The sequence below is a fragment of the Chinchilla lanigera genome, unplaced genomic scaffold, assembly GCF_000276665.1.
Source record: "Chinchilla lanigera isolate Chin_1 unplaced genomic scaffold, ChiLan1.0 scaffold00048, whole genome shotgun sequence".
NCBI lineage: Eukaryota > Metazoa > Chordata > Mammalia > Rodentia > Chinchillidae > Chinchilla > Chinchilla lanigera.
Window position 1 is genome coordinate 11,423,667 of NW_004955449.1, and position 23,185 is coordinate 11,446,851.

General features: G+C 32.6%; 1 protein-coding gene across 1 annotated transcript in view; it reads left to right on the top strand.

The window, feature by feature from the left end:
* The window catches only part of Kcnh7 (potassium channel, voltage gated eag related subfamily H, member 7), a 442,427-nt gene that overhangs the window by 370,900 nt on the left and 48,342 nt on the right, over positions 1-23,185 (top strand). The window contains exons 7-8 of the mRNA XM_013518746.1: positions 5,790-6,215; positions 17,904-18,303. Of these exons, the coding sequence (XP_013374200.1) occupies positions 5,790-6,215; positions 17,904-18,303 (826 nt within the window). The remainder of the gene's footprint in view (positions 1-5,789; positions 6,216-17,903; positions 18,304-23,185) is intronic.

The following is a 23,185-nucleotide window of genomic DNA, read 5'->3' on the forward strand; positions in this document are numbered from 1 at the left end:
TTGACATTATAAAATATATTTTGGTATTTATATCACTTAAACGAAAATAGAACAACTAAAACACAGTAAAGGAAAATATGAATAATCATTCTTTAATTCTAACCTCATAATTTTCTGAAATAAGACAAAAAGAAACTAAATTAATGAAAATACTTACTGTTATTTTAAACAAAAAAGATGAGAAATTTTGATACTATTAAGAATAAATTTTAGTCTACAAATGAATTCTAAAAGGATTATATAATACAAATATCTGCATCAAACTACATTAAACAATGTAAATATTAAATTTAATGTTAATTTTGTATTCAACACACAATGATAGCCTCAAGGTTTATTTAATATGAAACCTTAAAAAATGTATTTCAATAAGACACCCAACCTGATGAGTCTCAAAATATGGTTGTATTTAATCTAACTTAAGGAGTCTACGAATACAAAGAAGAAAAGACATTACAATTTCCATGTCCAACTATCTTCTTAAACATTTATCCTAGCTAACAAATGGATGGAAATTCAACATCAAACAGTTCAAAGCTGGGCAAAATCGGGATTGTGTGTCATCCGTGTGGCTGAATGGAGATTTCCTGTGAGCCCCTGGGATGGATGTATACCTAATTCTCATTATCCAATCAAGAAATTCCATCATCAAATGTCTTAGACATTTCTCGATAAGATTCTATAATTCTCTTTTGTTGTTTACTAATGAACATTTTAAATATAGTATAAAATAGGGAAGGATTAATCCCCCAATTCCAATATAAATCAACATACAGCCAACATTGTTACATAAAATCAGAACTTCTGAACCCCCACATTTTGAAAATCTTCAATATTAGTGTTTCACATATAATAATTCACTTTACACTCCTAAAAGGTAAGAACTATTTTTTAAACATACCTACAAAACCATCACAGCTAAAAATATGATTGTCAGTAATTTCTTCAATAGTTTCCCTCCAAAATCACCATAATTGATTTCTTCCTTTCCATATTCGTGTCAGTCTTCTATCAAATGGTAAGGAATGTTCTACGTTTTTGAATCTGGGATGGCCTAGTCTGTTTGGCCAATAGATTATAGATGAAATTATGGTCTAGCAATTTCAGACCTGAACTTTAAGAGAATTAGAAATGTTTACACCTCTTGTGAGTACTAGTCTCCACATAAGTCATCTCATTCAGAAGAGAGAATGTGTGTGTGTGTGTGTATGTGTGTGTGTGTGTGTGTGTACGTGTGTGTACATGGGCCTGAAACTTTCTTGGATTCTCCACACAAGCACAGTCACCAGCTAACTATCAGTAAATCCAGTTTATATTTTGTGGAGCAGAAGTGTTGCCCAACCATGCTTTGCCTAAATTTCTGATCTATAAAGTCACTCAGTTTTTACTTAGTTTCTTATAAAGAGTGGAAAACTAAAACTGCTTAACAGTAATATCCAGTCAATTTTCAGCTTTCTCAAATTGGTTCATAAATGCTTTGTTTATAATTGGTTTTTTTGAAACAAGATATAAGCAAGTGACCCTAGAAAGATAAACAATAAAGAAAATATTTTAAGTGCATGTAGACATTTCCCATTTTATTACCTAATGTTGTAGGAATTATCTGATGTGATGCACTGTCTCTATAGACAGGTGATTTGGCCAAGAATGACAATATTCATCACACAGTGGAAAAAACCAAGATCCAGAGAAACTGATAACTTACTAAAAAGTCATATTTAGAATTCAGACTCAGATCTTTATATTTACAGACAAGTGTTCTTTCCTTATTTGTTTATTGAGGCTTCTGAGACTTCTATTGCCATACCTAATTCTGGAAAAAATTATTAGTGGAACTGGAAGAAAAAATACTTCTCCAATCCTAATCTTTATATCCTGACAGGCATTTATTTCTGAACTATGTCCTATACTCTCTGCCTTCAGGTTTCAATGCTACATTTGCATTTATACTGAGACTCATGACACCAAAGCAGGCTGTATATATAAAAGTTGCTGAAGATTTTGGCAAGTAAAAGTCATATGGTGATTTTAGGATCATATAATGTATTCACAGCCATGCAGAGATTAGAAGATCTTTTACCAGAACATACCAATCACTACCTGTTCATCAATAAAACACATATTACTGTAGATACCAACCTGGAATAATTCTTAAGCAATAGATATATTGGAATATAATAGATAAACTACATATTAAACCAAGTTCCAGAGAGCTGAATAAATAATCACTTAATGTAGAGGTCAATAAAGCTCTACAGCTAAAGTTAATTTCAAATAAACAAAACCTCTTATACAACTGTCAACTAATACCATTTATATTGGCTGTCAAAGAATGGCAGAAGGGTTTGTCATATGGATTAGGTTAGATTACTCTAGCATAATAGTTAAATCTTTGATATTTAACACTGTTATAACAATTGTGCAATAAGGCATTAAGGTTATAAAAGAAAAACTTTACATATTACATTAAACTATAGACAAAAACCCAAATTCCATTCTTTATGACCTATAAAATTCTCAAATATTGAATTAGTGATAGTAGCTTGAATTGACTGGTTTCATAAATGTTCTATAATTTGTTTTCATTTCATCATTGTAAGCTGCAGTAATTAAGTGCTAGTTGTCTTAAAACAATGGAATTGTGGGGTCCAAAATCAGTGCACTGGTAAGATTAGTTCTTCAGGAGATTCTGACGGAAAATGTGTTTCAGTCTCTCTGTTAGGTTCTGGTGGCTGCAAACAGTTCTTGGCTTTCCCTTGTTTGCAGTTGCTTCTGCCTCTGTTATCCTCTGGGACTCTCCCTACATGTCTTTGTTTCTCTGTATCCACATTCCTCTTCCTGTAAGGACATCCGCCATTGGATCAGAGCCTACTGTAAACCCCTGTGACTTCATCTTAAGTATATCTGTAAGAACACTACTTCAAATAAGGTCACATTCGTAGATCCTGGAGACGAGGACTTCAGCATTTTGGGGGTACACGGTTTAACCCATACCAGCCATGTTGAGAGGAATAAGTATAAAATAGTTTAACTTTGTTCTATTTTGAACATTACAAATAAGAATAAAGAAATAATTATTAGGGTTCTGAAATAATTACCTTTATCTTTAAAAGGAGTCTGTACATTATTCACATGTGAGAAACCTTAACTGAAAGCTTAAAATTACGGTCTCCGTTGTGTTACGTTAGACCATCAACAGCCTGGCTCTTCCAGCTCTACTGATATCTTCCCCAACCATTTCCTTTCTGTTTTATCTTTTAGCAAAACAGGTCCCCTTACAATTCTCCAAGGCACAAAATACTATTTTATGTTTCTTTTCCCTTGCCTCTTCCTCTTGTACTGTCCTTCCCTTTCAACTTCCCCATGGCACAGCTGCTTGCACTTCTAACTTCTGCTCAAAGTCTCAGTTTAACTGCCATTTTTTCCTAAAAGTCTCCTATGAAGATCCCTCCCCCATATCAGCTCCACCGCCAACCTCACATTAGGAGTGAAGTGGTCCTTCACAAGCTATTATTTTTGTGAATAATCTGACTTTCAAGAGACCATAAGCTCCCTGATGTCAAGACAATGTCTTCTCCATTTTTCAGTATTCAGCTCTTAACACAATGTCATCTACATGTTAAGTAAACATCTGTCTGCATGTGATAGAAAGAGTTCTAGCCAGTTTTTACTTCTCAGAGGAGATTCCAAGATGCGGCACACATTCTGATGTACGCTTCTGGCAGAGCAGATATTAAAATTGCCTAATGTGGGCAGTTGGTATCAGAAGCGTGTCACTTAAGCAGGGAGAAAGCTCAGATAAACATTTCTGTCTTTCAAATGATTTTTTGTTCTCTTTGGATAGTTATAGTCTCCTTTTAATAAAAGTAATTTGTGGATTAAGGATTTGGAAAGATCTAAGCAGCACAAATTTACTAGTGTTTCACAAGAGTACTCATCACTCATAGAGGAGGCTACAGGGAAAGAAGCTGGAAAGACATAACAGGTACATATTTTGAAATGACTTTGAAGACAAAATAAGATTTTAGATTTTATGTACAAACTGAGTAGCCCCTGCTTTTTGAGAAAGGAAGATTGCATTTCAGAAGGGCACCTGAAGAAGTGCTCATCTATTCTTCCAGATCACACTGATCTCTGGTACTAATCACAGTGGGATCAGAGAGCTCAGCATAGAGATTTATCTGTACTTATTAAATGAAGGATAATTTAAACACTTTATTTTAATTTTCAAATTGCATACTTAAATATATACCTTGGATTGTATGGATTTTTAAAAGTTTATAGATAATGAACTCGCTTTATTTTTCATATTTTTGTTTTGCTAAAAATAAGCTCTTCTCTTCTCCCAATAGCTTAAGAGAAAGCCCTATTTCCTCCAAAAACTGAGTGATTCAGCCTTACCTGTGGTTTATTAAATGATCAAGTCAGGTTATTTTTTTTCCAAAGTTAAATCAGTTTAACTGTTGTCTAAAAGCAATTTTGTCTATTGTAGGTGGATTCTTGTGTTAATTTAAAAGTTATGTTACATCACATTTGGGGTTAACTTCTGAAATTCTTTTTAAAATGAAGATAGTAACTTGTATGGGGGAAAAGTTATGAGATATGGCAATATTAATATGATTTACAGTTGAAGTTTTCCTTCGTTGCTATAACCAAGGTTACACCACAGTAGGGAGAATTACCAAAAACACAGACTATTCTGACTAAGCAATAGGAAATTACCTTGAGTTCATGCTGTAAAGCCATGATGCGTCTATTACTTGTTTAGAAGAATCTAGTCCAAAAAATGTATTTTGTGAAATTATATTTGAAATAGAACCACTGTATATGCGGGGAATTGAGATTCTAAGATGGTCATTCATATTTGCCTTAAAATGGTTTTTCTTGTGAGATAACCTTTCTGTTTAACTTGTGTTTTTGAAACTTGATCTGAAAACACAAAACAATAGATTTGTCTATTTTGTAGGGCTACATATTAAATTTAGCTTTCATTTTTCTCAGATAAACAAAACCTTTAAATGGTGAACTATTTTAGTTTGCCCAATACTTTATGAAGTAGAATATATCTTAAGGCTTATCTACTCCTTGGGGGCTAAGAATCTTAGAACACTTTCAAATCAATTTTATAAACATCTTCTTTCAGCATTTTTCTTTCAGAATTCTCTAAATTTCATGGAAGAGTTTGGGTAACAGTGTATTTGTCCCATATTATAAAATACCTTCTCATAATTTAGAGAAAAATTCTTTTATTTTAATCTCATTTGCTTCTCCCTAACCCCATGATAAAAAAATTGCAAGTAGAAAACTACTTCATTTCATATTGAATAAGTTATTTTTAATTTACCAAGTTTAAATTATATGATAAATATAGGTAAGTCAAATATGACCTGGGATCCAAGTATATTTCTATTCATTACAGTCAATCCTTTCTTAGATTTTGAAATTGAATTATTACTCATATTTCAAAACTGATTTTATGATTTTCTAAAACTAATCTTGAGTTTCTTTTCTTTTGAAAGTACTGTTCCAAAGGAATAATCACTATTCTTCGGTATCTCAGGAATATTATTTCTTAATGAAAATTAGATTAAGAACTATAATGATGTTTTCTTGAACGAACATTGCACATAACAAAGGTTTATATGAATTTACCTAAATATATGTCTACTTTACATACATGCTTCAAGATTACATAAATCCTAACAGGTTTTGCTATGTAATTATCGTAATAAGATTACTAGATTAAATAATAATAATTTTATATACTATATGCTTTTCTTTATGTTCAGGTCCTTTCTTTGGGAGCAGATGTCCTGCCAGAATATAAACTGCAGACACCACGCATCAACAAATTTACAATATTGCACTATAGTCCCTTCAAGGCAGTCTGGGACTGGCTTATTCTGCTTCTGGTTATATACACTGCAATATTCACGCCCTACTCTGCAGCCTTTCTCCTCAATGACAGAGAAGAACAGAAGAGACGAGAATGTGGCTATTCTTGTAGTCCTTTGAATGTAGTAGACCTGATTGTGGATATTATGTTTATCATAGATATTCTAATAAACTTCAGAACGACATATGTAAATCAGAATGAAGAAGTGGTAAGTGACCCCGCCAAAATAGCGATTCACTACTTCAAAGGCTGGTTCCTGATTGACATGGTGGCAGCAATCCCTTTTGACTTGCTGATTTTTGGATCAGGTTCTGATGAGGTAAGAGCTGCTTAAGCATCTTATTTTCTGAAAGAAACTTCAAAAGAGTGGTTGCTTTATAAACTTCCCATATTTCACACATGAAATTCATTTTCACTTGGAAACTCTATAAAATGAGATGAAACTTTTTTCATTGCAAATAATTTAAATTCCTTCTATTTTTACTAAGAGATGCAAAATATTCTCCATCTTTTAGCCAACAAATTAAACTGTCAAACAAGTGATATATATATATATATGTATATACATATACATACAAAAAATATATATATATATCACATCGCATTCCCAAGATATGAAGAACCTATATATTAAGTTCATGGGTGTAAACTTGTCAAACATTAAATTTGTATCTTTCTTATCTCATTATTGTGATTTGAAGAGGACACTTTAAATGCCTTGTCCAAAAACCCTTTCTCCCAAATAGAATCCATGTTGAAAAAAAATTTTTAATCTTCAAAATTCCTTATAAAGTTGAAGATTTCTGGATATAGAGTGTTCATAACTATAATCAGATTCTCAAAGGACTCTTTGATCTAAATTAAATTAAGTTATCCTAAAAAATCTCCTCCATTTAATTGTCATTAATTTTTTATTGTATATGTTTCCAGGGTTTTATACTGGAAAGATTTACAAATGGCACTGATGTAGGTTGAAAGAAGATAAATTCAATGTGCTGAATTTTTTTAATCCATTGTCCTTTTCTTTTTCATTTTCTTTTTTCTATTTTTCGAGACAGCGTTTCACTGTGCAGTTTAGGCTGGCCTTGAACTCACCTTGTAGACCAGGCTGGCCTCCAGCTCACAGTGATCCTCAGCCTCCCAATTGCTGGAATTACAGAAGTGCACCACCATGCCTGGCTTTCCATTGTCCTTTTCCAAATAAGAATCCTTCATGATCTTTTCTTTGTTTAGTTATCTTCTTCTCAAGAGGAGATCAGATGCCAATAGATGATTGCTTTCTAGCCAGTGATGGCTTCAGAAAAAGAATCCTTCTCTGCCAAGGGAAATCAATAGATTTAGAAACTCTCCTTCCTCCAGAATATGCTGGCAAACTTTGGGTCAGCTAAAAGGACTATGGAATAAAACGCTCTCCCTGGATTGTATAAAACTTTCACAAAGTTCAAGATGTCCTTTCATTATCTGTAAAAGAATGGCAATAATAGTACCTTTTCCTCTCACGTTGTTGTTGGTCATGGTAATTAATTTGAGACTTTAATGAAACAATACCTTTGAAACTCAAAAAATCCTACATCCAAAAAAAGAAATAACTTGTTGAACTAGTTAAACTTTTAATAAATACCCCTAACCTTGGATTTTAACTAAAAGACAAGAAAGTGAAATACTATTAGTATGTTTTCATTCTTTTATTTTAAAATTAAAAAATACTTCATCATTATTCATCTTTGAGTCTCTTAAAAAGAGAGATCCATATAATTACATCACATAAGCACCTGCTGGTACCACATTTGATCTTAGCCAAAAGACAGAGATTTTCTTTTCTTTTTTGGTACCAGGAATCAAACTCAGGAGCTTATGCTTGCCAGGCAGGTGCTCATGCCATTGAGCTATATCCCTGGCCTGTACCTGCTGATAAAAACAATAAAACATCATTCTCTCAAAAGTTAAAATACATAAACCAAAAGTTACTTTTCTTCCCCTTCCTGTCTTTTTGGATTAAAGCTCCTCTCTCCTAATAAAATTTTCCCTTAGAAACTTACACATGAGCACTTTAATCCATAAATGCACTTATTTATTCAGCAAATATCTACTGTCCATTAATGTTTAGCAGTTATTAGATTAGATGGCTGCAAAACAAAGAAAATCTGAAAAAAATGAAAGGCAAAAAAGGAGATGTTTTAGTGACAATTATAGGGACAGTACAGGGTTGTGAAAGTTATAGGGTTATGTACACATGTACACATGTTCACAGGATATATGATGAGATGAAGTAGCTAAATGTCAAAGATAGCAAGAGCGGGTGAGTCTGGAAAGACATACAGAATTAACATATCAGTCTGGGTAAAAGATACCTTTTAGTGCTAAAAGGGTAACAAGAAGACAAGCAATGCAAGGCCTGGAGATACAGCTCAGTTCAATTCTTAGTACACCAAAATAAAAACAACAACAAAAAAAAGACAAGTAATGCAATTGGACTACTTCATACTTTTTGCAAGAGTGACAATATTACCTCTACAGACACACTATATGTGATATTATAAGCTGTTTAGAAACTATATTGTATGACAATTACGCTTTTTAGTACACAGTCATATTTCAGAATAAATTTTTTTTCAAAAATGTACATCAAGTGATAAGTGTATTACAAATACTCACCATCTGGTTTTGTCTCCAATAAAAAAGAAAAGAATGCTTTCCAGAGAAAAAGAGATCTTAAATTCCAATTCCAATGTGCTATTTGGGAAGTTTTATCATATGAATATGAAAAAAATTACTCTGAGATGTCTGACATAGAATAAGTGACAAGTTTTGAGCTAGAGGGAACTCGAATGAGAGATTAGTTGAATGGTTTCAAGCTAGAATTTCTTGACAATGCTTCAGAGTGTCCCAGAGGACCTCAATGGTAGACAGCAAAGCAAGCTGACAAAACCCAGGGCACATGATCTCTCCTATAGAAAAGCAGCTTGGAATTATGTGCTTTCCTCTTCCGAGTTCTATGTAATATTCTAAAACTTGATGTAATTCATTTTGCCAGTTCAGGAAAGAATTATAAAAACCTCCTCCCCGAGTAGATTCCTTCATTCCATTAGCATTTATTGAGAATCTATTATGTGCAAGTCAGTGCATTAGAGTCTGTGTTTACAGAAGAGAACAATACAGAAAACACTTGCTTGGAGGCTTGAAGTCTAGAAGGGGCGGCCAGCACATTGACAGATAGAGTACTGTCTTAGTGCTAAAACTACCAAAATACTTTTCTAGCATTGTGTGCAAAATGATGCAAAAGCATGGAATGAGTAGTTTTTTATTACCGGGGGAGTTTTCTAGATGGACAATTGCAGTTAGAGGAAAAGTCCTTTGATTATTATCAAATGACAGTCATATAATTTTGTACATATAATTTCTAAAGTCTAATATATAATGACCCTACCCTTAACATCAAAAATAAAAAATACTATTCTAATAAAATAACATCTAGTTTACTGTGTAAATGGTTCAAGCGTATGTATATTAAATGATTACAATGAAGATCTCAGGCACTCCTACCTTGTTTTAATGAGTAAGCTTGTATTTGAACACTAGATGCAATATTCAATTTAATATTATTAGATGTTCGTATCTGCATCTTATTATAAGGATTGAAATACATGTACATGTATGTTTATGTGTGTATCACTATATGTGCAAGTATACACATATATGTGTATCTACATGGATACATGTATGAACTCTGATTCTAAGGTGTACAGATGTAGACTAATGCTGTGATATATATACAAATCCCCATCCTGCTGCTAAAGATGTAAATTTATGAGATGATGAAAATCTTTAGTAAAAGTCCACATAGAATAATTTAATCCTCTCTAAATTCACATGGTAGATTTCCTAAATTTAATGAATATGAAAATGTGAAAAAGTAAATGTGCTTACACTTAAATCCTAGTTTCAAGGCTGAGTGACTTTAAATTTGTTTTTTACACATACAAATGACTGGCAGGATATTGAAAAGTTTTATAAGACATGGAAAAAATTTGTTGGCATTGGATATTATCCTAGCATTGTAACTTCTACCTCCTCATTAAGGGCAGTAAACTAGGAAAGTAAAAATAATTGAAGAAGAAGGTGTCAAAGATAGTAGAGATGTAAACTATATGGAGAACTGAAAATGAGTCACTGAATATATTGATGATGTCAAGTAAGTCAGATATTGGCCAAACTATTGTCAATCTAAAATGGCTGCAAAAATTAATAGCAAGTGAATAGGACCCCCTTTGTCAGAATCTTGGTAACAAGTGATAGAAAAGGACAATACTGGAAGATTTTACAGGGGGAAGGATTATTGTATGTGGTTTCTTCTATTTGTTCCTAAGCTATTTACAGGTGAAAAGAAAGAGCCTGAAGGAAATACTACTAAAGACTTGCCTAGGATGTATGAACTCTTGATTTTAATCCTAGTACTGCAAAAATGCAAAAGATAATGAATGAGTAAAGCTATTGAGGATTCCTGAGAATCTTGTATTGGAGGGCATTTGAAGTATATATGGAGAGAACAACCTGAGGGTACCCTTTCCTCTTGTGTAGGAGGGTAATTGGTAAAGGATAGAGCTTTTATAGATACAGTTAGAAAAAGAAGTGTAAGCAGTTTCCATCTTTTACATTTTAAAGTCCACAGTTTAAAATACTATGAAAAATTCTGAAATAAATGAAACCTCTAAATTAGAATCCAGGACCACTGCCAGCATAGATCTTAGAACTAGAAACATCACAATAGATCATCTCACTTGGTTTCCAGCCTAGAAATTTGTCTATAATTTGTATTTTATAGATGAGACCACTGAAACTCAGATCTGTTAAGTGACACAGTCCTACATTACACATTACCTCTCTTTAGTACTGTAATACTTTATTCCTTCAGCAAATCTTTATGAGCATTCTTTAGAATGTCAGGTACTATCCTAGGTTTGAATTTTCAGGAATAGACTAGGCAAAGTTTCTATTCTCCAGAATTTATCACTCTAGAAAAATGGAAGAGGGCATAGTAGACGCCAGAGATAGGAAGATTGATAACATTCAAAACAGCATTAACTAAGCAAGATAATTCAAAAAAGAAGAAATGCTGCAATGATCATAAAATAGGTGGAAATTATGGAGAATGACCTGAGTGGATGACTAACTTGGATTTGGAGATCCAGAAAGGCCACCAAACAGATATCATTTGAGTTGAAACTTGAAAAGAAGGAAGTAACCACATGAAACTACATTGTCAAGCATTTCAGACTTGTGAAAATGGCCCAAGTGGTGAACAGGCTTAACATGTTAGAGGAACAGAAAGGACAGTGGCAGGCTGAAATACAGTGAATAGGAGATGAGATATTAAGATCTGACAATGCCTAGATGGAGACCAAATCACATAGAATCTGGGATTTGCTTTTTTGTGTCTGCAATAGGGCTCTTTGGCATGGGAAGGCACAGTCTAATACACATACCTTTGTCTGCAAACTGGATAGTAAGAGCAGGGAATCTGGTTAAAGCCCATGGTGTAATCCAGAAGGAACAAAACAACGGCTGGACTACTGAGTGACAATAGACATGAAGAGAGGTAGATAAACTTGGGATGCATTTTGGAGGAGAGCCATCAGGGTTTGATGTTGGGTTAAATCATATATGAAAGATTAAGAGAAAAAGTACAATAAGGGGTACTTGGCCAATATTTTTGTTTATCTCTGTTGAAAATAACTTGGGAAGAGCAGCAGAATTCATTAAGTAAATTTTATAAATGGCAGTGCATTATTCAGATGGTAAAAACCTGGGGAGGAAAAGGTACACTGTGGAAGAGAGATGCTTGTTTTGGCCATCTTACATTTAAGATGCTTCTGTTTCTCAACCAAGTACAGATGGTTTCTAGATAAATCAGACACCCCGCAAGGAACTGGAAAGATAGGCTAAAAGGATGACTTGGCACTTGTATTTTTACTAAAAAACACATAACATAATTGCTCATATTTTTCAAAGCAATTTCTTGATTTTTTAGTTTAAGTAAAAACAAACCAAATACTAATTACTGGAGATTCCTCTGTAATGTTGAAGCATGTTACAGAAAATGAATCCTGGGGATACTAGGCTTGTCTCTGTCATTAATATTTTCCTGTTGTTAACACCATCGAGAGAATGAAAAGACTGCATTTCCAAATTTTAGGGGGTGTGTTCTTTTTAAATTTTTATTAGTAAATATTTTCAGTACATAATGATCACAGTCATTGTGTGGAGTTGGTACATGTACGTGACGCATCTTAATTCTTATGTCCCTTTCCATACTTCTCAATTTTTGCAACATCAAAATCATGCCACACATAACAAATTACTTTGCAATCATTAATACAAAGGAACAATATTATTGCCTCACTCTCCAAAAAGTCAACTTTGATCAGTTACTTAAAATTATCCCATATTCAGTTTATCTGCAACAAATCTTAATTTCTGAGATATTAGTGATTCCAACCTAAGGAATTCTGCTTATGTACATGCTCGTTCAGCTTCTTCCTCCCCTCTAAAAATTAAGGTTTTTGTAACTATTTGCTTTGCTGATATCTCTTCTTTCACATTTTTCCTGTTACTTTTCATGAATTCTGAACACTAGCCAAAGGAGAAAAGGCCTCTGAAATCTACCTACAGATCTTTTTGAGGGAAAATTCCAGTAGAAAAGAATGTCTGTTCATATTCATTAGCTTGATTCAGTCTGATGGATGAATTTTAGAATGACTATGAGAAAAACTTAACAGGCATCTGCAGAAAAGTTGTGGTCATTTTTATGAGCTAATCTTTCTCAACTTGATCCTTACAGTAGTTATTACTTGTTTCTTTGAAGGTAATGTCTAAAATATTACACATTTATTTTCAACTCTAATAAATCACATTTTGAAGACATGTACATGATATATGTCTTCAATAAAGTATCTATATCTCTCTTTAGATATCCCTTGACTTATAATAGACAAAAGTCTCTTTCCATTTACTTGTACTCCCAACTTTGATTATACCTTTAAAACACTGTGACATGACACAAAATCTATAATTAGAGACACTACTTTGATCTAATTTGCTCATGTATTCATCAGGTATAGATGAGTAATTGATTGAAATGACATGAGGTATAATTTTCTCCAAAGTCAAATTCCAATTTAAAAAATATAACACCCAGAGTTTACTTTTATGCAACATCTGTCCACGGTGCTTTAGAACAATTTGATGACCAGTTTTCAATGTTACTATAAAGAAAGAAAAAGTGATTCAGATAAAAACACAATAGAATGTTAATTATAAAACAAAATAAAAGCAAGTATCTCAATAGAAAAATTACTCAATATGAGAAGGGTTTTCCCAAAGTGGTTGCAAAATTTCCCCTTTAAAAAAAATAGCACTTTGTGGAAGTAATCATATTTGGTATGTATAAAGAAATGAAACTAGATAATTTCCCAAGATTTTATATACATTCAAAATATAGCAGTTTGACTATATTAGTGAATATGTCCTTAAAAACACTTAAATAATATTGGATTGACTTGACACTATTTTTCATATTATTGAATTACATTTTGTAAATAACTGAACAATAAAGGAATAATTGTATCACTTACCTAAGGAAAAGAATTTCTAAAATGAAATTTAAAGCAAAAATTCATTTTAGAGTCATGAAATTTATTACTTGTTATATGTTATCATTTTTCCATTTGCACCCAAATATTTCTTGACAAACAGGATGGAATGATGTACTAAGTACGAAATTGCAGTGATGATGTATTCTATGAACTTTGTAAATGAAACCAAAAGACACATGGTCATATTTCCTAGTTTATAAAAGAATAATTATATCTTATTTGTAGGAAGAGGTTTCAAAAAGTGAGCTTCTGAAAGAATGTGTTTTAAGGTTCTCAGGTTTTAACTAATGGTAAGGCACTTATCTAGTATATTTGATGCCCTGGGTTTGATCCCCAGCATAGGAAAGCTTTAAATTAAAATGAATTGAAAATGATGACTAAAAGTCATTTTTAAAATTCTTGAAATAGGACTTTCTTAATTTAATGGTAGCTAAATTTATTCTTGACTAGAGACTTGCTTAATACTAATAAGAAATTAGCTAGTATCAAGACTTCAAGAAGAATTCCATTGGTATTAGTAGAGAATATTACCTGATTTATTGTTGAATATAGAGTAGAAAGATTGGCATAGTCATTTTAAGTGTGGTCTACCATCTAATATATTTACAAAACTACAGTAGAATATGTAGTCAAGAAGGTCACAAACTTAATGAGGGAAAAGGACTTCTACCTTAATATAAAAAGGAACCTTTGGCTTTTAGTAAACCATGAATGTGGATGTTTTAAAAAGTTAAAATTAAGTGCTATTCATTGACCACCATGAAATATGGATAATTGAATTTTTAAAGAAAGATTCTTTAAATTTTAAAAAAATTCAAAAAGTACATTAAAAACAAAAGTCTTAAATAAGGAAATCTTTTTTCCCATGACATTCTGACCAAAAGAATTGGAAGTATCATTCAATCACAAAAATGAGCTGAGAGCTGAGATGGGATGGGTACAAGTAGAGAGTTCACATGTTAAAATCTCATTATAGTTTTTAAAGTCTTTCTCAAAAGTAATTACTAGCAGGCAATATTTTACTAATACCAATTAAAAGCTCAGAAAGTAACATTTAAGAGAAAACACTTTGCTGTACCATTTTCAAATAGTTGTGAATGAATTCATGGATGATTTGATTTATTATTTTTTCAAAAATTAAAAACCAGAAAGATTTCTATACTATATTCAGACAGTACATGAAAGTAGATATGCTATGAGATAACCATGCAGTCTGAAATTCTCTTCAGTCAAATTCTGGATGTTAGCAATACTGTTGTTAGTTGGTAGTAACATTTTTCACTTGCAGGTAATACAAAGATGGAACACTAAGCTGAAAAAAATAAGGCCAAATCATGACCAACTCAGCAAGAAGATTTTGATAATTCTTGAGTCTATTCTCTCAGTTGTACAATCTAGTGCTAAGCATCATAGGTCTTTAAGAGGCATTTAAAGAAAAAAAAGAAAATAATTACTCTAACCCTAACCATCATCTACAAATTGTGCTCTTCACAACTGTGGCTGACAAAGAGTATCCAAGTGTGTTAGCTGTATCTGAATAACAGTACAAATGAGGCCAAGGCATGGGTTACATTGTTAAACCAGCATAACAAGTTATGCTTAAGTACATGGTACAAAACCACAAGAAAATTACTTTGTTGTGTAACACCCAGAATTTACCTTTCTGTAACATCTGTCCACTGTGGTTTAGAAAAATTTGATGACCAGTTTTCAATGCTAAGTTACTTTGTTGAAAATAGTATTCAGCTATCTTTACCTTTTACCCAAGAGATAGAACAACAGCCTTTGACTTCCCCCCTCTCTCTTTCCCTTCCTTTTCTTTTATTATGGCTGCAATTATTATGTATGAATTATGTCAATTGTTTTGAGGCTTTACCATATATCATATTTTACTCTGACTGTTCTTCAGAGTAGAAGGCGTTTATGCATTGTTGTACAAACTGTATTACTTTATCTGCTTGAGGACTATTATCATATAAACTTTATCTTTATTTTGATACAATACCAGAAAAGGTCAGAGTGCGGGGGTGGGGGGAGCAAAAGGAGTGTGGGATGCACAACAGATTTCTTTCCTTTTTGTAATATAATTTTTACTCTAATAATTTTATACCCGAAAGTCCTCATATTTGTAATGGTACAAGAACTCATTTATCCTTTGGTGTGTCACTTTGCTAACTACCTGTCTAGAGAATTTATGTTGTGTTTTATTTGTTTTGAGAAATTTTATTTCAAAACAAATAATAATCTGAAGATCAGAGCAACGAACTCAGGTATTTGTAATTTATTAGAAATAAATCAAAATTAGAGAAAAAATAAAAACAAGGATATAAGCTATGTAAATATGCTGAAATTCTGACAATGGTGATTCCCGTTATCAGGGTCTGAGTAGTCAATGTGCTTGGAAAAAGTTTGTCTTCAAAGTCCTTGTTATTTCTCTGGATGGGCTGCCTGACCTCTAAGGAAAGGCATCCAACTGATTCCATATATCTAAATTATATATTGGAAAAATCTGCAAGCTCCACCATCTCATTTTACAACATAATGTCCCCACCTATTAACAGACATAAAAATGTAAGATTTATATAAATAGAAACAAGATCTACTATTTATTATGATTATCTGTAACCCTGTAAGGTATACATTGCTATTCACACTTACAAATAGATACTGAAGTTTGAGATCCTATAGAGTATTTGTCCCAGGTGACATATTGGTGCAGAAATAAAATTCAGTTATAAGTTCTCCTGTTCCAAAGTCCTATCACATAACTGTTAAGCTAAAATATTGATAATATAAATACTGGAAAGTGTGTTTAGGTTATCACCTAATATGACTTAAACTTGTCATCATTCTTTGAGAAGAGATATATTTTTAAATCTGTGGATGAAAAAAAATTATATTTGTTGCATTCAAAAAAAAGTGAGCACAGGAGACAGAAAAGTTTCACTCCTCTACATAATCCAAGATGAGCAAAGATCAGAGTCCAGTTATGATATACCCATCTCAACTACACCAACTTTTGTCATACGGGAAGGGCTCCACTCTTACAGTAAAGAATTCGGGAAAGACCAAGGGACCAAGGACGCTCTCTTCCCATGTGGCACAAGAAACAAACACACTAAGCTAAAACACTATAATGTTTTAATGGAAACATTTATCTTGACATCTGGTGCTTGCTTTTTTTCTTTTTACAATACTAATACATATGAAGACATAGTTATTCCATATATTTCTTCAATTAGGATATAAGTGTTCTTAAAAGAGTTGGATGTGCTTTGTGAAATAAACACCAGCAATGAACAGATAAAATGACTCAATAATTGATTGGTAAGCACCACGTTAATTATGGAATAATTATATGCCCTGTGAATTATATAGTACTTATAGTTGACGTTATTTAGGAAACATAAGAAATGAACTTGTAATTTGTACTTACCAGATTTTGAGTCCAAACAACCAGTTAAGTATCCTGTTATTATATGAAAGTACTCTGTCATTAGATACCTGGTCAGTAATAACCATATAATTAGTTATACATATCATACTGCAAAGCAAAAAACAATTATATTATCCTTGGTATATACCAAGAAACAATTTATCAATTGAATACATTTAGGATGAGAACAAGAAAAAATGCATTTAAGTAAAGAGCGTAATTCATGCCTGCAATTATCCAATAAATGTTTTCATAGTTGAAGAAGCAGCAGCTTGACTGGCCCCTGCACATTATTCAGGTCTTTCTTGTTCAAATTTCACCTCGTCAGTGAGGTCGTTCTAGAGTTTCCTTTCTAAATTGGTCTGTACCACAAGCCATGTTTCCAAATACACCCTGTCCTAATATTCTGTTTAACATCATCATAATACTTTTCAATCTCAAATTGTGTGTTTTTAAAAAATATTTATCCTACCCGATACACAGAAGACCTATTTCTTTTCATTAGAGAAGATACATTGACTATTAAGTAACTCTCTTAGAAAAGGCAGCATTTCTGCCCAATACTAAATCCAGGTGTGTAGTATTTTTGTAGGCACGTGGGAACACACTGGAACAATCGTTGGCTAGTGAATGAATTACTGAGCATACATTACGTACAATGCACTTGATTACAGCTTAAAATAAGGCAGATTCTCTGTTGCATATTTCTTGCATGTCAGAATGCTGAATTAACACATCATATAAATTCAAAGTATTTTAGAAACATGTTTAATTTAAAAAACTAAATTTAATATTTAAATGTAAAGTTATCTCAATACTATGAAGTTGTTTTAGTCTGTTTCTAACCAACTCTGCTTCACAGGAACATATTTTGAATTGTTTAACGACTGCTTCTAACCATGAACATTTATTTTAACAGACAACCACATTAATTGGTCTTTTGAAGACTGCTCGACTCCTTCGTCTTGTGCGAGTGGCCAGGAAACTGGATCGATATTCAGAATATGGTGCCGCGGTTCTCATGCTCTTAATGTGCATATTTGCTCTGATTGCTCACTGGCTGGCTTGCATTTGGTATGCAATTGGGAATGTAGAAAGGCCATATCTGACAGACAAAATTGGATGGTTGGATTCCTTAGGACAACAAATTGGGAAACGTTACAATGACAGTGACTCCAGTTCTGGACCATCCATTAAAGACAAATACGTCACAGCACTTTATTTTACCTTCAGCAGTTTAACCAGTGTAGGATTTGGAAATGTGTCTCCTAACACCAATTCGGAGAAAATCTTTTCAATTTGTGTCATGTTGATTGGCTGTAAGTAGATTTCTCTTTTGCTATCTGTTAGGATAAAATGATCTCACAAATTGATTATCTTTAGAAGACTGAGAGTACAGCAATGAAAAGAAAAGAAAAATGTGGAAATAATAAGATTACATATATAGGTACTGCATTCTATCAAATTTGATTGTCTTTGTGAAGACACAAAACGTTAATTCTCAATCTCAGGAAATCATGGGTAAAAACTTGGTTACATAGGTCTAGAGATTCAGAAATTGAAACTCATAGTTCACTCAATGCTGTGAAAACAGATACTGTATTTGTAATTTATTACTAGTAGTTATTTTCTATTTCAAGCTGAGGCCAGGTTAAAATAGGCAATAGTAGCTCACAACACACACAATAGAGATAGGTAGGTGGATAGTTAGCTAGTAGGCACAAAGAGATGAAACACCACAATATAATTTAAACTAATCTTTCACATGTATATGAGATATATATTAAATATAATACTATGTATATTATATATGTATATATCATTCTACTGACAAAACACTACAATCATGGTTTAAGCTAATCTTTCATATATATATGTGAAATATATATTATATATAACACTATATATATATCATATAAATGTATGCATGTATTTTTCTCCTGACATTGACCAAATTCTTCCCCCTGTGACATTATGCCAAGATCTAAGTAACTGCTTTTTACCTTGTAATAGTCAGAAGCATTGTTTATTACATATATTTATTGGAATAAAATTTGCCTTTAAATGAAGATCTTTTAAGGTTAATATTTTTAAATTATCCTGTCAAACCACTTAATGTAACCTTAATGATACCAGGCAGCAATTGGTTAAAAAAAAAAAAAAGATTGATTTTTGCAGTTTCAAAAAGAGCATCTTCTTAGATTGCATACAAATTTGAAAATAGGTCCTGGTTATTGATTTTTAAATGTCAACCTACTGACTACTGAAATGTGCTTATATAAGACCTACTTATGAACCTCAAATAGATGTACCCAGTTTATTATCTTTTTATATAAAATTAACTTTTCACATATGTGTGTGCATGTGTGTGTATGCGTTAGTGTTTTTTACATAAAATTTATAAAAGGAAATAACATATTTGAATAACTCTTAAGATATTCTACAATTTCAATCCAAGTCTTGGTTACAAACACAGTTGCATTGTACCCAGAGGAAAATGGAAGTAGAGATTATTAAGAAAACATAGACATTCCTGTGTCAGAGAGACTGGATTTCTCAGCACACATAGTCCAACCATTTCGTAATTATACCTACTAGAATATACTTTACACTGGTTATAAACTTTAATGGCATATGTAGCAAACAAGGAAAAGAGAACAGCTTGTCCTTCATCAAACCATCACATAGAAATGCAGTTTTGGAGAAATTATATATCTTAAATTATGTTAAGAAAATAGAAATTGTATTTTGAAATTTAAGATTTTCAAGAAAATTTTAAAAATGCATTGAAATTTAGCCAGCTCTCTACTTATTTTCACCACTGTGAGCATTAAGTGAAATGCATAGTGCTATTTAGTATGTGAACTATTTTAAATTGAAGAAAGTGAAGTTCTTTACTTAGTATATAGCTAGTCTCTATTCCTTAAATCAAGATAATGGCTATTTGTTTCCTCTCCCTCCCTTTCCTTCCTCTCCTGCCCTCTCCTGTCCTCTCCTGTCCTCTCCTCTCCTGTCCTGTCCTGTCCTCTCCTCTCCTCTCCTCTCCTCTCTTCTCCTTTCCTCCTCTCTTCTCTTTCTTCTCTTCTCTTCTTTCTCTCTCTCTCTCCCCATTCTCCTTCCCTCTCTCTGTTCTGTTTCTTGCTCTACTTTCTCCTCCTTCTCTTTTTCCCCTCTACTTCCTTTCTTTCTGCCTTTCTTGCTTTTGTAAATATAGCACTAGATTATTTCTAATGGTTCTTTCAAAAGACGCCATGTTTCCTACAGATGAATTTCATCTTTATAAAACAGAATATACTCAATCATGTTGGGTACAGTAAAATAAACTCACATTCCACATAACATCATTTGTTTTCACAATGAGACTGTGTAAAGCTTAAAGTCACACAGGGAATTCTCTTATTCCTAAGAGAATTCTGCTATGACCTATGTGCCATAAATTAAGGAAAACAGTGAAGTTAAGACAAGAAACTGAATAATGGCAGGAATGTCTCTATAACTGGTTTGACTATTTGATATTCAGAGGTGTATTTGAGCCTGATAGTCCCAAGTAGATGCAATTATATTAGAAAATGATTTAATTTTCTTTCTTTGCTGTATTTATACACTAAGTAAGTATTCCTCATAACTGTGAGTGGACAAATATTGACCTAAAAATCAAAAAATCAAAAATGTAATGTAATATTGTATATGTGCTAATTATAACTATATTGAGTACCAGGTAAAAATGTTATTATTCTTGAGCTTTTTAAATCTTTACTTTGAAAGAAAACTTTCAAGCTCAACTGTACAAAAACTATCAGTTATCAATATTTTAGTAATATAACTCAAACAACTATAAATGAAATGCTAAAAACTGTCTTCTAAATTCAAATAATTCAACTATATATAAACACATTTTAAACCCTCTACTCAAAGTATATTTTTGATTTGTGCAAAAGCAGTCACCAGAGAATTCATTTTAAAAACATACATAATTCAAAATGAAAAATAAAGGTAAAGTTAAGCTATCAATAAATAAACATAAATATAAACTACTATTTTATGCCTGGTTTTCTAATACATAACAAAGTTCATACCATATGTGAATACTATAAATATCATGTATTTATTTAGTTTAAAATAACACACAAACTAGTACAAATAAAGGCAAGTGTCTTTATCTCAAGCCTACTTAACAAGCAAATTAGGAGCATTTCTTTGTTTTTATAGCATGCAAAAAACTGTGACTGGTACTCTGCTTCTAGCCAAGATGGTGCAATTGGAACTTTATAAATCTTCTGTTGAGCAAACAAACAAGCTGGGTGTGGTGGCACATGCCTGTAATCCCAGCACTCAGGAGGCTGAGGTAGGAGGATTGTTGTGAGTTTGAGACCAGCTTGGGCTACAAAGTGAGCTCAAGCCCGGCCTGAACTGCATAGCCAGACCCTGTCTCAAAAAGACAAAACATAAAACAAAACAAAATAAACAAACAAAATAAAAGGCAAAAGGAAACAGAAAAGTAAACAAAGTACATAAAGTAGTTGTATTCAGATACTGAAAATCAACATGGAATTGTGATGCCTGCGAGAAGGAAAGGGAGCAAGAGGGCCCCTTGCTGTCCTGCCTGAAGGTATCTTCTGGAGGGTAGTGAAAAATGAAGAGAAACACAACCTAAATAGACCAAAGCTGTCTTACTGAATTAAGCAAACAAGATCAGAGGTCATAGAGGTGCCATCCCTGGAATTTGCAATACAGACAATAAGAGAAGCGATAATGAAGAAAAACTCAAAGATATTTATGGGTGTCCCCTTGAGTCTACTGAGAAATACTAAGTCACAAGTGCATGAAGTGAAAGTCCCCAAAGCCTAACAAAAAGTACAAGTACAGGGTGTTGAACAAGTTCAAGAGTTCATATCAGTATGGAAAATAGTCAGATTCAAACCAGCAGCATGGAAAACTCAGACTGAATATCCAAAATATTCAGTGGACTCTCAGGAAAATAATACCGTGTGTAAGGGCTAATCTAGTCCTTACAATAGATTAAAAACCAAACATCGAAAGGTATAACTTATTGTGCAAATGATCCAACTACCTGCAAGAACAATGTCTAATGTCTAAGGATTATTTTTGTACAGTACACAAAAGCATAGGAAATAAAAGCAAAAAGAATGTGATTTCATGAAACTAAAATATCTTCTGCACGGCAAAGATAACAATCAACTGAGCAAAGGAAGCAATCTCAAGAATGAAAATATTTACAAATATTCTATACTTCTGAAGAGTTAATATCTAACATATATAAAGAACCAAAAAAACTCAATACCAATCACAGCAACAAGAAGCAATAGATAAAAAGACATTTCCCCAAATAAGACAGACAAATGGCTAATAAGTATAAGGCAAAGTGCTCAACAGTAAGAATGACTGTTATCAAAAAGATACAAAAGATAAATACTGGTAAGGATATGGTGAAAAGAGAACTCTGAGCACTGTTGGTGGGTGTAAATAAGTGCACTACTATGAAAAATAGTGTAGAATTCTTCAAGAAATTAAAAATGAAACTACCGTGTGATTTAGTAAAACTATTATTAAGCATATAGCCAGAGGGAATAAAATCAGTATGTCAAAGAGAAACCTGCACACCCATGTTCACTGCAGCATGATTTACAATAATGGAAGGAAAAAGAAATGGAATTGGAAACAACCTAAGAGTCCATCGATGGATAAATGGAGGATGTAAGGCATGTATATGCCATTCAGCAATGTAAAAGAATGAAATTCTGTTGTAACAATATAAATGGAATTGGGGATGAAATAAGCCAGGTGCAAGATAAGTATCTATCACTTATATCTAGAATATAGCAAGTTGATCTCATTGAAATTGTGACTGGCTTGTTGCTTACAAAGCTAGAGATAGAGAGCATGAAAGAGAAACGGGTAGGATAGAAATGAATACTAAGCTATGACCAGGGATAAGAAGTTGTGATGTCTAGTGTATTGTAAAGTGGCTGTTGTGTACTATACTATCTCAAAAAGCTAAAAGACAGGATTTTGAATTTTTTCACCATAAAAATGTTAAATACTTGAGGAAATAGAGATGCTTAACCTGATTTAAATGATGTAATGCCTACATATAGCAAAACATCATATGGAATCCTATAAATTGCATAGGTTTTATGTTTCTTTTTTTTTTTTTTTTTTTTTTTTTTTTTTTTTTTTTTT